General features: G+C 42.5%; 2 protein-coding genes across 3 annotated transcripts in view; one reads left to right on the top strand and one right to left on the bottom strand.

The window, feature by feature from the left end:
• The window catches only part of TBPL1 (TATA-box binding protein like 1), a 33165-nt gene extending 31791 nt beyond the window's left edge, over positions 1-1374 (top strand). Inside the window, exon 7 of the mRNA XM_045805507.2 lies at positions 842-1374. Coding sequence (XP_045661463.1) covers positions 842-921 — 80 coding nt within the window. The 3' untranslated portion in view covers positions 922-1374. The remainder of the gene's footprint in view (positions 1-841) is intronic.
• Positions 1013-13535, bottom strand: part of SLC2A12 (solute carrier family 2 member 12) — a 55871-nt gene continuing 43348 nt past the window's right edge. For both annotated transcript variants that reach the window (XM_045805506.2, XM_045805505.2), the window contains one exon: positions 1013-5291. In XM_045805506.2, coding sequence (XP_045661462.2) covers positions 5138-5291 — 154 coding nt within the window. In that variant the 3' untranslated portion in view covers positions 1013-5137. The remainder of the gene's footprint in view (positions 5292-13535) is intronic.

Below are 13535 nucleotides of genomic sequence, written 5' to 3' on the forward strand. Positions count from 1 at the left end.
CAAAGGGCGGGGGGAGGGGAATCAGGAAGGAGCAGACCCGGATAACACGTGGTCAGTACCTTCAGAGAGTTCACGGTGGGTACAGTATGTACGTTTTCAGCATCTTTCAAGAGACTTAAGTGTACTTTAGTGAACCCGTTTTTATTCAAAATAAGTTTTATGAAAATCTTTTCATTGTTTCTTTTTAGCTATTTAAATGGAAGAGTACATTTAAAAAAAGTTATTCCTAGCATTATATGGATTAATTGACGTATACTGGCACCCCCTTCCTACATGTGTGTTCCCCTGTTTACTGATTAAGCTGTGAGGATGAATGGCCAGCTTAATAATAAACATGTGGTGGGTAGCAAGCACTAGCAAATCTGGGGGGGTGGGGGGTTTAGACCACTTAATAACAACTCTGCAGTTTTCCAATACCTTGGAAGCAGCTTTGTTTTACGTTGCTGGGTTCCTCAGTACTCCTGTGAGCATCAGAAGTAGCCTAACTGAAAGCCAGGCTATAGTGACCAAACGGATAGTGACCAAAGTGTCTGGTCCCGTTTATCATTTCTTCCTTTAATCAGCACCTAACAGCGCCATTAGATGTGATTTTTATAGATACTGTCTTCACACTGCCCGAAAACAAGATGAATAATAGCATTTTGTGTTTCAGATTTCCTTGAATTGTTCAGAAACAAATTTTATTCTCTTGGTTTGTATTTTGACTGTATAGTTATGTAAAGTGTAGATCTTTTTTTTAAACAATTAATCCGCTAGTCTAAACTATGTGAATGTTTCCGGTTCCGGGAAGTGCACGTTCCTAGCGCCCTTCTCACGTCTTCCGCCGTTGTGTTTGTTACAGGGCCCAACGTAAAGGCCGTTGCGACTGCTGTGGAACAGATTTACCCATTTGTGTTTGAAAGCAGGAAAGAAATTTTATAATTCATCACGTAATTGGTTAGAATCCCTAACGGAGCACCTTTTAAAACCTGCTGCACATTGGACTCAAAACAAAAGGAAAACTGGACCAACGGTAATTGAGGAAATAGACTCTTTTATTCATTCACGGCTACAGTGTAAGCTCCAGGCCCTTTGGATTTTATTTCAAACCTTGCTGTAATATAAAAAGGAAGTTTACAAGACATGACATTGCTGCTTTTACAAAAGGACATTCTATTTATTTTCGCAGTAATTCTCATGTCCCCGTAAGCAGAGCTGTCACAGTGTGCACTACCTTAAATTGTTTCGTTATGTCATTATTTCTTCCCGGTTTGAGCTAACGTGTTTTATTTGTGAATAGTCTTTTACATTTTTGTATGCTGAATATGGGCACCAAAGAACCTGTAAAAGTTATCTTTTTCAATTGAATGTGCACAAATAAAAGTTTGGAAAAGATCTCTCTTCATATCCATTCTGTAACTTTTATTCCCCATTTTCTATTTTAACAAAAATTGTATTCATAATTCTTTTTTCTTTTTAATCTATGCAAGCTTAGACTTTTGCTAAAGTGTGTTGGCTTCTTTTTGAAGTGTATTTTGTAAATATATATATGCCACATGTGTATAGTATCTTTTACTGCTCTGTTACCAAATATCAAATAGGAATTTTTTTTCTTGCAGATTAGAAATAAAAGGATGTATATAAACTCTAGGGAGCAAACCGGAGTAGAACTTTATAGATTAAGCATAATGTTTTCTGTTGCTAATTTAATATGATAGAAAATGTTAAATATCTTTTAAAAGTTATAAAAGTGTAGTTTTAAAAAGCAAAGCCTCTTACCTACAAGATGGATATGAGAAAGAAGCTGTGATGGGTTGTACCTCAAATGTCCTTTTGTTATTCTGGTAAGACTCACCTCTAGTTGTAGGAAAGTAGTAATCTTAGGTTGGTGCTGAAGGCTATACTAAGAGTCTTGTCAGAAGTTGATACATTGTGCTGTTTTAACAAGAAGTGCCCACAAGCTGCCTCTGTGCCACAGTATAATTATAATATAGTTCAACTTGAACTTGAAAGCCATTTTGCAAGATACGTCTTTCCCCTTGCTGTGTCCTATTTAATGGAGCTGAAGTGCGACTAATCAGTATTTGGGATTGCTCCTCTTAAAGTTACAGTAAATACGCATTTGTGAAACAGTGGCCCCTGGCTTACCCAAGAGCCCTGGGGGTAGTATGCGATCAGGGTGCACCTGTGCTTGGGATCAGGAGTTTAGCAGAACCAACAGTAATTTCACTTAGAAATAAAGCTGAGTGGACAGTCCAATGAGCTTCTTAGTAGGGACTTAATAGAGACAATATTCCAACACAATCTTCCACTAAAACCTGAATTTTCAAAATGTTTTGAAAGTTTCATGAAAAATTTGCCACATCTTGTCCTCCATGTTCTAGTTTATTTTCCTTACCGTATTATAAGGTCTTCCAAACCTACCTTACAAACTGCACTGAACAACATACGTTATTTTTTATTTATTTTTATCTTCTTTTCTCTCGATGCCTTCCCCTACTGTGCCTCTCACTCTTAAGTCGGGGGGCAAAGGCTAGCTTTTATATTTTCTTTCTTGTGAAAGACTTAATTGTGATTTTCAAACTTCTCTTATTCTCTCTCTCTCTTTTTTATACATTAGGTTTATTTGCTTCATTGTAAGATCCAGTAGAATAGGGTAAACCTTATAAAGTATAGAGGATGATACAATTCAGTGAAGAAGTCACAGGTTCTGGGCGACTATTTTTAAAAATTGAGATTTTCCACTTAGCTTTAACTAACAGTAATAAGTGACCTGTTTTGTGATGTTCACAAAAAAGGAAATAAAGGGGGAAACGTGATTATATGGTCAAGGTGCAGATCCAGATGTTGTAATATTTTCAGTATTCAAGTGACTTGAAAAGTAGGTAGCTCAGTAGCTCATCAGAATGCTTTCTCAGAAAAGAGGAAGACAGACAATCTAGCCAGTTCAGGCTTCAGGGCTGCCGTGTGAGCATCACCTGGCGAAGTGTCGTGGCTAACCCACTAAACTTAACAAAGCTGGTAAGAATGAGCGTGTCTGATGTCTTCTGCTGGCTCTTCACAAGTGCTGTAAATTTTTTTATAAATAAAAACTGTGAATATATACATACAAATAAGTATTCCCCCTTTTTTATTTTTGAAAATCAAAAAGCTGTGGTTAGGGGTGTATTGGGTAAAAATTTGAAGACAGAATTATTTAGTTACAGACTCAGGATAATAAAAGAAAAATACAAGAGTGTTTAAGATGCTGAAGTTGAAATCACTAGTGATAAACCCCCTAAGTTTATGAACAGTTTCCTACCCATTTGTGATGAATGGCTGAAACAAGAAATTGCTAATGTATATATACAGTGTTTGAACTTCCAAGGAAACATGTAACAGTTTTGTTAAATATCTTATAATCTGTGATGCTTGACAAAGAAAAAAAATTCATATCGATTACCTGTCTTGATTTTTTAAAAGTCATCTCAGCATAGAATTCCACTGAGGAGTCGTAATAAATTTCTTAAATTGATCCACTACAGAACACACTTTTCCTTCTCCTTCCAAAATGGAAAACGAAACACATGCTCTAACTTGCATAGTTAATGTGCCGTGGTAGAAGTAAGAGCTCGAGTCTCCCTTCCTCGTAACGTTCCCTGCCAGTCTTCATGATGCGATGCATTTCAGAGTCAGGACTTTCGGTCATTCTCCTGAGTCTCTGCTAATACAGTTTCACTCTTACTTGCATGGATTTATAGTCTTTCCATTTCGTTATAGGGGAATTCCTAGATCATATACCCTTATATCAAACTGGGACAGTTTGTTAGGGGCCAATAGGAAAATTCCAGTCTAAATAACAAAGGGTTTTGGCCCTTAGGATTCTCTTTTCTTCAGGCTGGTCATAATGTTTTATTCTTTTTCAAGTTAGGTTGTTCATGCTTTAAGTGTTTGTGTGTCTCCCATGGCTTATAATAGTAATTTAATGGGTCACTACTTAAGTAGATCGAGATTCTTTATTGTAGATTTTCTGTCATCATATGCACATCGGTAAAATACCTCACCGAGTCTTAATATTCAACTGGAGAAAAACAGAAGAGAGCAATTCATTGTGGTGTGGGCAAAACCCAAATTTCCGGTACGGTTGGTGACCTCCGTTTCATCCTAGAGAACATGGTGAGGGAATCGTCCTGATGTCTGAATGTCACTCACTACATCCGCAGTCATCTGAAGGTCAGCAGCAGCTACAGCCCGTGTGCCGTAACCCGAGGTAGTGGTCGTCCTGAGGAGTGCAAAGAGTTGCAGGAGGCTATATGGATCGCTCTTCAGTCATCACGAAAGCCTTCCAAGGAGAGTGGTATCAGCTTGACTCAATAACTCACACCTACTTGATTAGAGATTTGGATCAATAACCTAATGGCCTGACTCCTTTTCTAAGGTTTTACTAACAGGTACTACTAAATAAAAATGGTCCCAGGATTTTGAAATTGTCCTTTCTAGTCGTATTTTTTTAAAATGGGTGGAACAGTGTTTATTTTTCTCAACTGTTGCAGAATTGTTTTTTAACGTTTTATACATAAAATTCATAAAAGGGTATTTTGCATTACACTGTAGTTCATAATTCATAAAATAAGCTGCATAATCTTTGTACTTATTGAACGATAATTAGGCATCATCACTGAAATCCCAGCCAGGATCCTCTCCTGCTAATCTAGGATGTAGGCGCAATTATTCACGTTGTGTCCTGGTTCTTTTTGACAGAAGGCCCAGTGCAAGTACCGTCGTAGTGGGCAAAAAACTGTACGCTCGTGTTCAGGCCACTTAGGTGTCTGAATCATAAAGCCGCAAGCGGCCTCCATACGTACATACCTTAAGGCAAAAGTTGATCGCATTGCTAGTTAGTAGTTTTTCAAAGGCTGCTCTGTGAAAAAGGTGCAAAGTATTGAACCAGCCAGTATTTGTTTCACCTGGTATCCTACGCAGAGGAAGAAAGGGATCACGGGATCTCGTACCTCATTGACCTTTCGAGAGGTGAAGGTTAAAGGTTGTCTTTATAATTTCAGGGTGTCTCTAAAACTAGCTCCACGACACTAAGAAAACATGGGAGTGGCCAATATTATGTTGGCACGAAGACACCTTTCTAATTGTTCTTTAACAACATTTGTAAGATTTGAGGCCATTAGTTCTCTGGAGAAAGGTGCCTTGGTTGTCCCCTACCACACAGCTTTTTACACTCCAAGAGCTGCTCTTGGGGTTTTCTTTTTTGAAGCTGTTTTGGCACTAATTCCTCTTGATGATGACTCATAAAACAAATGTTGTTTTTCACATAGTTCCTGAAAGAGAAAGAGGCACTAATGAAAATGTCACTCTTAGTTATAGTACTTGGGGAAAAAAAAAAAAGGTACAGGCTATTATTTTTTTTTAATCACCCTGGGGCTGTAATGTTTTAGCTAAGCCAAAAAGACATTTTTATTGCAAAGGCTTGATGTATCATGAAATTCAGTGTATCACCGAACTTTGGTCAATCTCGCGCAAAGGGTAAGGTGGGGAGGGTGACTTCCCAGAAAATCAAGGCATTCCTACGTACAGAGTCCAAAGATAGTATTACATAGAACTAATGGGGATCATGTCCCAGATCCTATTTTAGTTTTCTCCTCTTCTCAAACTCTACCAATATGCCTGTATTTGTGTCTGCATTGCCTACCCTCTGCATTACCCTCTTGCTCCTGCATTAATAAATTCTTTTCTATGGGATTACTGCCATCAGCATAAAAATATGCCCTAGTATTTTACATTTATTTAAAAACAAAGTAAGGCCACCTTTGAACCTCTTTCGAAGATCTTTTCCTGTCACTTGATCCGTTACTTAAGTAGATACAGACCTGCTTTCAAGGAGCTTACTTTTTAATAGAGGAGAGAAGCGTATAAGCGTAACATTTCAAGCAGTTAAAGTGCTAATGAGAAAAATAAACAGGAAAACAGGTGGGAGGTGACGATCATACTACTGGCATCACTCTAAAGAGGTGACATTTGATCAGAAACTGACAAGGAGGAAACCCTGTGAAGAACTGGAAGCATGTGTTTCCAGAAAGATCATGAACGACAGAGGCGAGCTTAGAGAAGTAAGTGGCAGCCATAAAAGTGTGCATTTTATTTGTAATGTAATTGGAGCCACAGGATTTTGAGCTGAGGAATGACATCTTTAAAAGATCAGTCTAACTGCTATATCGAGGATAGACTGGAGAGGGCAGGGGCTGGAAGAACAATGTAGAGGTTAGTCTAGTCCACGGAAAAGATGGTGGTTGGGACTGTGCATGGCACCGGTCGAAAAGGTCGGGTTCATGGTATGTTTTGTTAACAGATTTAACGAGACTTAGTACAGATGTAAGGAGTAGGGGTTATCGTGGGTGAATCCTAAGCGTCTGGCCTGAGGACCCCCTCCCCACAACCCCCAGGCAGAAGGTTTGCAGAGGAATGTATGTGCATTTGGGTGAGCGGGACTGAGAATCAAGAGTTCCGTCTAGGTCATGTTAAGCCAGAGATGCCTATTAGACATTTCGACCAAAGATGTGAAGTTAGCAGATTTGGAAATTTGAAAGGTCAAAGATCAGACCCTGGAGATTAAAATCCATTTGGGAGTCATCACTTTATGGCTGATAATGCCTTAGGGATAGATCTTACAGAGTGAATATAGATACGGATCTTAAGGATTGAGTCCTGGGCACATCTGTATTTAGCAGTGTAAACGAGAAGGAAGAAGCAAAGGAGACCAAGGAGTGACTAATGAGGTAGAAGGAAAGGCGGTGCAGTGTGCTATTCCAGGAGACAAGTGAAAGTGTTTCCTAATGGTCATCTCCAAATGAACTCATCTAAAACATCTCTCAATCCCTGAACCTCGTGCTCTTTCTGGCTGGCCTATCTGACCATCCATGCAGTTTCTCAAGCTAAAAATTTAAGTATCATCCTAACTACTTCATTGCCTTACTCTTCTTTTTCATTCATTCATTCATTCATTCATTCATTCATTCATTCATTTATGCATGTGTGCATGCATTGAGTAACTTTATGTGAGATCAATAAGCCAGTGAGGCTGATAGCAAAGTGATCTAAGAACTAAATCTTAGGGCACAAAAACTTCACAATACTGGGAAGATGAGATGGAAGCAGCAGAGGCTGCTGAGGGAGTGACTGACAGGAGACAACCAAGAGGTGGGTCCCCGAAGGCGGGGAAACAAGTATTTCAGGAAGGAGGGCATGCTCTCCTCAGGCCAATCCTGGGGATGGTCACCACACTAGCCATTACGATGAGGAATGAGACTGACCACTGGGGTTAGCCATGTAGAGGCCGCTGGGATGTTAGAGCAATTTCACCAGGGTGGTAGCCGTTAACGTCTCCCTGGAGCAGGTTCATGAGAGAATGGAGAAAGCGGAATTGATGACAATGAATATTCCAGAACTTTGCTGTAAATGGTAGCAGAGAAACAGCACAAGCTAAAGAGGAAAATGGAATCAAGACCTTTTTTTTCTTTCCCCCTTTTTTTTTTTTTAATGGGGAAAAAAGTCACACAAGGTTTCCATGCTGGTGAGAAGTTGAGATCCAGTAGAGAGCTGAAGTGTGCAAGACGCACGGCTGAGCAGAGAAAACTGTTGGAGAATGTCCTGGGAAAGAGGTGGGGGAGAGCGTGAAGCGGCTGGCCTCACACAGCAACGGTGGCACTAACAGAAAGAACCCAGAAGGGTGACGCTGTATGTAGGTACAAACACTAATGTGTGCGTTGGTGTGTAAGGCTATGGAAGTTCCCTTCTGATTGTGTCCATTTCCTCAGTACAGTCAGAGACAAGGACATCAGTGGAGTGAACAGGGCCGAGGAGGTGGGGACGTTCCCAGAGAGAGAAGGTGGTATGGAGCAGTTGTCTAGAAGACAAGCACTTAATAGGCCTGGGAAATATGTGATTGCCAGGCAGCACTGAAGGCCACTTGAAGTCAATGATCATGATTTTTTAAAAAATTTATATATTTGAGATAGGCAGAGAGAGAGAGCACACGTGCGCACAAGTGGGGGGGAGGGGCAGAGGGAGAGGGAAAAGCCGACTCCCCACTGAGTAGGAAACCGGAGATGCAGGGCTTGATCCAAGGACCCTGGGATTATGACCTGAACCAAAGGCAGATGCTTAATGGACTGAGCCACCCAGGCGCCCCCAAGGGTCATGATTTAAAGTGAGAAAAACTCAACAGGGCGCCTCTGTGCTCTCTCAGCCGTGTTCAGCTGGGCCACGGCAGAGGCTCACGTGGCCCCCTGCACAATGTCAGTCGGCTCCCCTCACGCCCTGCTGGAGTATTTTAGTAGCTTCCCATTGCACTTAGCATGAAATCCAAGGGGCACCTGGTGGCTCGGTCCGTTAAGATTAAGCTTCTGCCTTCAGCTCAGGTCATGATCCAGGCTTCCCTCTTCTCCCCCCTCCTTCTCCCTCTGCCCTCCCTCTGGCCCCCCTCCCCTCATTAGTGCTTGCTCTCTCTCTCTCTCTCTCCTTCTCAAATAAATACATAATTAAAAATCTTAGGGAAAAAAAAAGAAAAAAAACGAATGAAATCCAAACTTGCTGGCCTGCAGGGCTCTGCACTCTCATCTCTACGAACTTTGTAACAACCTCACAGATTCAGCCTCCTGGCCGGAACAGGTCAAGTGTGTTTCGGATTAGTTTTTGCGCTAGCCGTTCTCCCTGTTCCAGTTCTCCTTTGCCCTATCTTTGTTGGCTCCTTATTATCACCCAGATTTTATCCTAAGTGTTACCTCTCAGAATAACCTTCTCAGATCACCTGATCAAAAGTAGCCCCGTAATCACTCCCTAGCTTATCAGCATGTTTTAATTCTCGCAGCATTTCTGCTCGCTGAGTAATGTGGCTGTAGCACCTTGAACAGTGAGTGCCTGGCACATATTAGATGCTCAGTAAATACTTCTCGAACAAGTGAGTTTGGAAGAATGAAGGAAGGAGCAACCACATACATTAAATTGCTAGAAGCAAAAACTAACCTAAGTCTCAGAACTAAAATATTTCCAAAACATTCGCTCATTCATTTTCTCTCTGTTTCCACTTAAACTAAGGAAAAGCATAAAGTCACAGCTGAAACAGCAAATATGGCCAACATCCCATTTTGAGTTTGTGGCTGGCAGGGCAGAAGTTCAACATTAAATCCTTTCAAATTACATTATTGCTGAAATCTTTTTTGACCTCTCAGCTGACTCACTGTTTATTTTATAAGAAACAACCTTGGAAGAATATTTGTTTTCTTGTCCTTGCAGAAATGGAAACAAAAGAACCTAATGCCAAAAATGAGAAAGGAAAATGTTAAGCAGCATGTATCACCTTTGAAGTTAATTTCACATTAGAAATCGTGTCCTTGCCTCCTCCTTAGAAAGTCATTGGGATATACATGTCAGGACTCTCCTTCCCTGGTGACAAAATTGGACTCACTTTTTTCCTTAACTCCTCAATTTGTGAAGACTCCCTTAGCACGGTGTCCGAGCTCACTTCGGAGCCTGTGTCCCAGCGAGCTCCCTGGGCTTCCCGTTCCATGTACTTAGCTAGTTGGATAACTTCTCAATACCATTAGGGATTTTATCTTCCTTTTTATTTTTGTCTCTGACTTTTCCCTCCAGGGAACCTTGTTTAACATACATATTCCATAAATACTTAGCCAGCTGACACAATTCAGGCTGCTTACATTTCCATTTTAAAAACCTTTGCCAGGGCCTGAGTGGCTCAGTCAGTTAAGTGTCTGCCTTCACTCAGGTCCTGATCCCAGGGCCCTGGGATCGAATCCTGAAGCTCCAGGCTTCCTGCTCAGCAAGGAGTCTGCTTCTCCCACTCCCTCTGCCCCCTCCCCCCGCTCGTGTTTTTTCTCTCTATCTCTCTCAAATAAATAAATACAACCTTTTTTTTAAGATTTTATTTATTTATTCAACAGATACAGAGACAGTCAGCGAGAGAGGGAACACAAGCAGGGGGAGTGGGAGAGGAAGAAGCAGGCTCATAGCGGAGGAGCCTGATGTGGGGCTCCATCCCACAACACTGGGATCACGCCCTGAGCCGAAGGCAGACGCTTAACCGCTGTGCCACTCAGGCGCCCCTAAATAAATAAAATCTTAAAAAAAAAACAAAAAAAGCCTTTGTCCACCTGCTGCTTCAAGCTGAGACCAACCTCAGGCTCCGTAGTCCACAGAAATAGGAGTCAGCCAAGGTTTCCAAGAACGACTGTCTCCTCTCTCCCCGCAGTGCTGGGCTGCCCCACGACACACACCCCAGTAGGTGCTTTCGCTGCTGCTGGGAGTTTCACCTGCAGGATTGTTCTGCCCCCTCATCTTTTATAATTCTTTGCATCAGACCTAGTATCTAGACTTGCTCTTCAACACACAGCACCCGTGCGGTCCGTCTAGGGTTGCCAGTGTCTTGGCTTTTGGATTTCCCTTACTTTGCACTTTATAACTGGAGGTTTGGATTTAAATTGAATAATTACATGACTCAAAAGTTACAGAAATGTGATTCCTTCAAAAACATTTCATAATTCAGAGCTTTACCAATTTAGACAGATTTCTTCCCCACCCTGTTCCTGAATGAGTAAGTTTTGTTGCGTTTTAGAAAGCCAAATCATACGTTGCTAGGGATGTCTCCTTCTGGGGGTCTACCAGATAGAAATATTGGCTTTTCCTAAGTTTTGTCCTCAAATTTTTATTTGGTTTTCGATTGGATACCTATGAAAGATAGATCTAAAAGTTTCTTAATCTTAATTCCAGAACATTCATTCCACTTTCAAGGTAGACTTTTTAAAAAAGAATGCGGGGGCGCCTGGGTGGCACAGTCGTTAAGCGCGTCTGCCTTCGGCTCAGGGCGTGATCCCGGCGTTCTGGGATCGAGCCCCACATCAGGCTCCTCCGCTATGAGCCAGCTTCTTCCTCTCCCACTCCCCCTGCTTGTGTTCCCTCTCTCACTGGCTGTCTCTATCTCTTCAAATAAATAAAAAATAAAAAAAAATCTTAAAAATAAATAAATAAATAAGAATGCGATCAGGAGTGATAACAGAGTAGGCCCTTTGTTCGTTCAGCTCGTTCATAATTGCTTTCTCCCTGCCTCGACTTTGCAGTTAGTGTTGTTCACAAGAATTTTAGCAAACCTTTATTTTTAAAGGAATTTCACCCCCCCCCCAGCTAATAAACAGGTAGTTAAAAAGTGCATATGCACAAGGTGGACCTACCATAAGGCCAATGACCCTTCAGCCCCGGGACCCCTCACATCACAGCCTCTTCCAAGACTCACACACTCACTTCTAATTTTGCATTCATAATTTGGTGATTTTTTTTTTTTTATTAAACAAGGTCCTTAAAAGCTTAGTCTCCACAAACGTGGGTGTACCCCGGCTTACATACGCACTTATTATGCACTGACGCGTTGAGGACCAGCTTCCAACGTCCACTGGTCTTTTCTCTCCTCCAGTCGCATGTCCTATCGGCACCTCACAGACAATACGCACGAACTGAACTCAGTGTCGTCCCTGAGCCCCCACCAGACTCCTGCCTCCCAAGCCTGCTCTTCCTCCTCCTTGTCTTACTTTGGTGGATGTTCCCATTGTATATGGGGTTCGTTCTCTAGGCTCGAGAAAGATTCCAATTTTTTCTTTTTCCTCAACTGTCTTTTCCAATCCAGCTCCAGGTCGTTTCATTCCATCCCTGCACGCCATCCAGCCCATAGTTTTCTATCTGATTTCTTCAGCAGACTCCCATTGGTCTCCCTCATTCAGGAGCCCCCCTTCCATTCTCTGTATTTTGTCGGAGTCCTCCTTTAAACATTGGGTAACTTCCCCCCCTACCCCACCCTGCTGGGTTTTTTTTTTTTTTTAAAGATTTTATTTATTTATTTGACAGAGATAGAGACAGCCAGCGAGAGAGGGAACACAGGCAGGGGGAGTGGGAGAGGAAGAAGCAGGCTCATAGCAGAAGAGCCTGATGTGGGGCTCGATCCCAGATCGCCTGGATCACGCCCTGAGCGGAAGGCAGACGCTTAACCGCTGTGCCACCCAGGCGCCCCAACACCCTGCTATTTTAAACAGACCCCACTGCCTTCAGCATACAATCCAGACTCTTTACCAAGACAGATGCGACCCCCCAACTGCTCTCTGCCCTGCGCTCTGGACTCCTCTCTCGATCCCCAACCCGGAGCCTGTCCTCTTCACACCACACCAGGGAGTATACTGGCCTCTGTGTGTGATTCTCCTCTGACTCCCACACACTCCTCTTTGCCCAGATCCCTCCTTCAAGATTTTATAAATGACATCCTGCAATGTCTGTGATCTCCCTTTGTGCTTGCCAGCAATGGTAAATGTTTGCAGTGGTCCATTTTCTTGCCTGCCTCCTAAGGGAAAAGAAGCTAGGGACTCTTGGTCTCCTATATCCTCAGTTCTTTCCTAGTATGGGGTCTGGTGCCTAGTAGATGGTCAAGAAAGAGTTGAATAAATAATATCTGAAGTGGTAGGGAAGGGAATGGTGTGGAAAAGCCAGAATGTGTCACTTATCCGCCCACATACCTCTTCCTCATCCCGTTGCTGATTAGACCGTAGATCTTGTGGTCCACGGATCAAGACACGTTGTGCCTTACACTGTTACCCGTGATCTAATCCCCCACACAATGAATTCAGCACTGGCCTCGTTCACAAGTATCAAATGAACAGGGAATACTTTTTTAATCCTCTGCTAGGCATCAATATTGTGCTAGACACTGCATAGAGAGAGAGGTTCCATAGGAAGGATAATGGGCAGAGACCATTCCTGGAAACCAAAATGTTATAACTTAGTTAAGGAGGTGAAACACTAGAGTCTTAGCTAAGGCAGCAGCGAAGAAAATGGGACTAGAAAATACTAAAAATCCAGGAGAAAGGAATGCTCTCCAGGGCTACGTGTATGCAGGACTTCAAAGATGAGGATTTACATTGTCTTTGAAGGCATAAGGATGTGGGGCTAAGTCTTCAATGGTAACTAGAATCTAGAAATAGAAGGAAAGATAAAGAGATAAGTGCCAGTGTGGTAGGAGGGATTCCAGGAAAGAAAATAGTTTCATAGGCGCTTAAAGAGAATTTCAAGAAAGAGTAGGGGTGGTAGCTTAAATGTGGTTTAAAAAAAAGAAATTCTGTGTCCTTCATCCCATCAAGAGATTAAGTTAACTTCTACCTCCCTTGACGCTGGGTTGGCCTCGGGACTTGGAGGGTGTTAGAAAGTAATGGAGGTACTGCCGTGTGGCTTCTAGAACGTACGCTTCACAAGCCCTCATAGTCCTGCTTCCACTGCCTTGGAACATTGCCCTGAATCTGCCGTGTGAGGAAACCACGTTAGCCTGCTGGAGGCCGAGGCCCCGAGGAGGACAACAGAAATGCCCCACCGAGTCAGCACCCACTCTCATCCACACGGGTGCAGCTCTCTCACACCGTCCAATCCGCCTGCCCCTCCTGCCGATGTGGACCCATGAGGGTGTCCAGGTAGAAGGAGCAAGAGCACCACCCAGGCAAACCAAAGCATCCTGGGAAATGGGG

The sequence above is a fragment of the Ursus americanus genome, chromosome 11, assembly GCF_024610735.1.
Source record: "Ursus americanus isolate L20-20 chromosome 11, mUrsAme1.1.p, whole genome shotgun sequence".
In the NCBI taxonomy this organism is placed as follows: Eukaryota; Metazoa; Chordata; class Mammalia; order Carnivora; family Ursidae; genus Ursus; species Ursus americanus.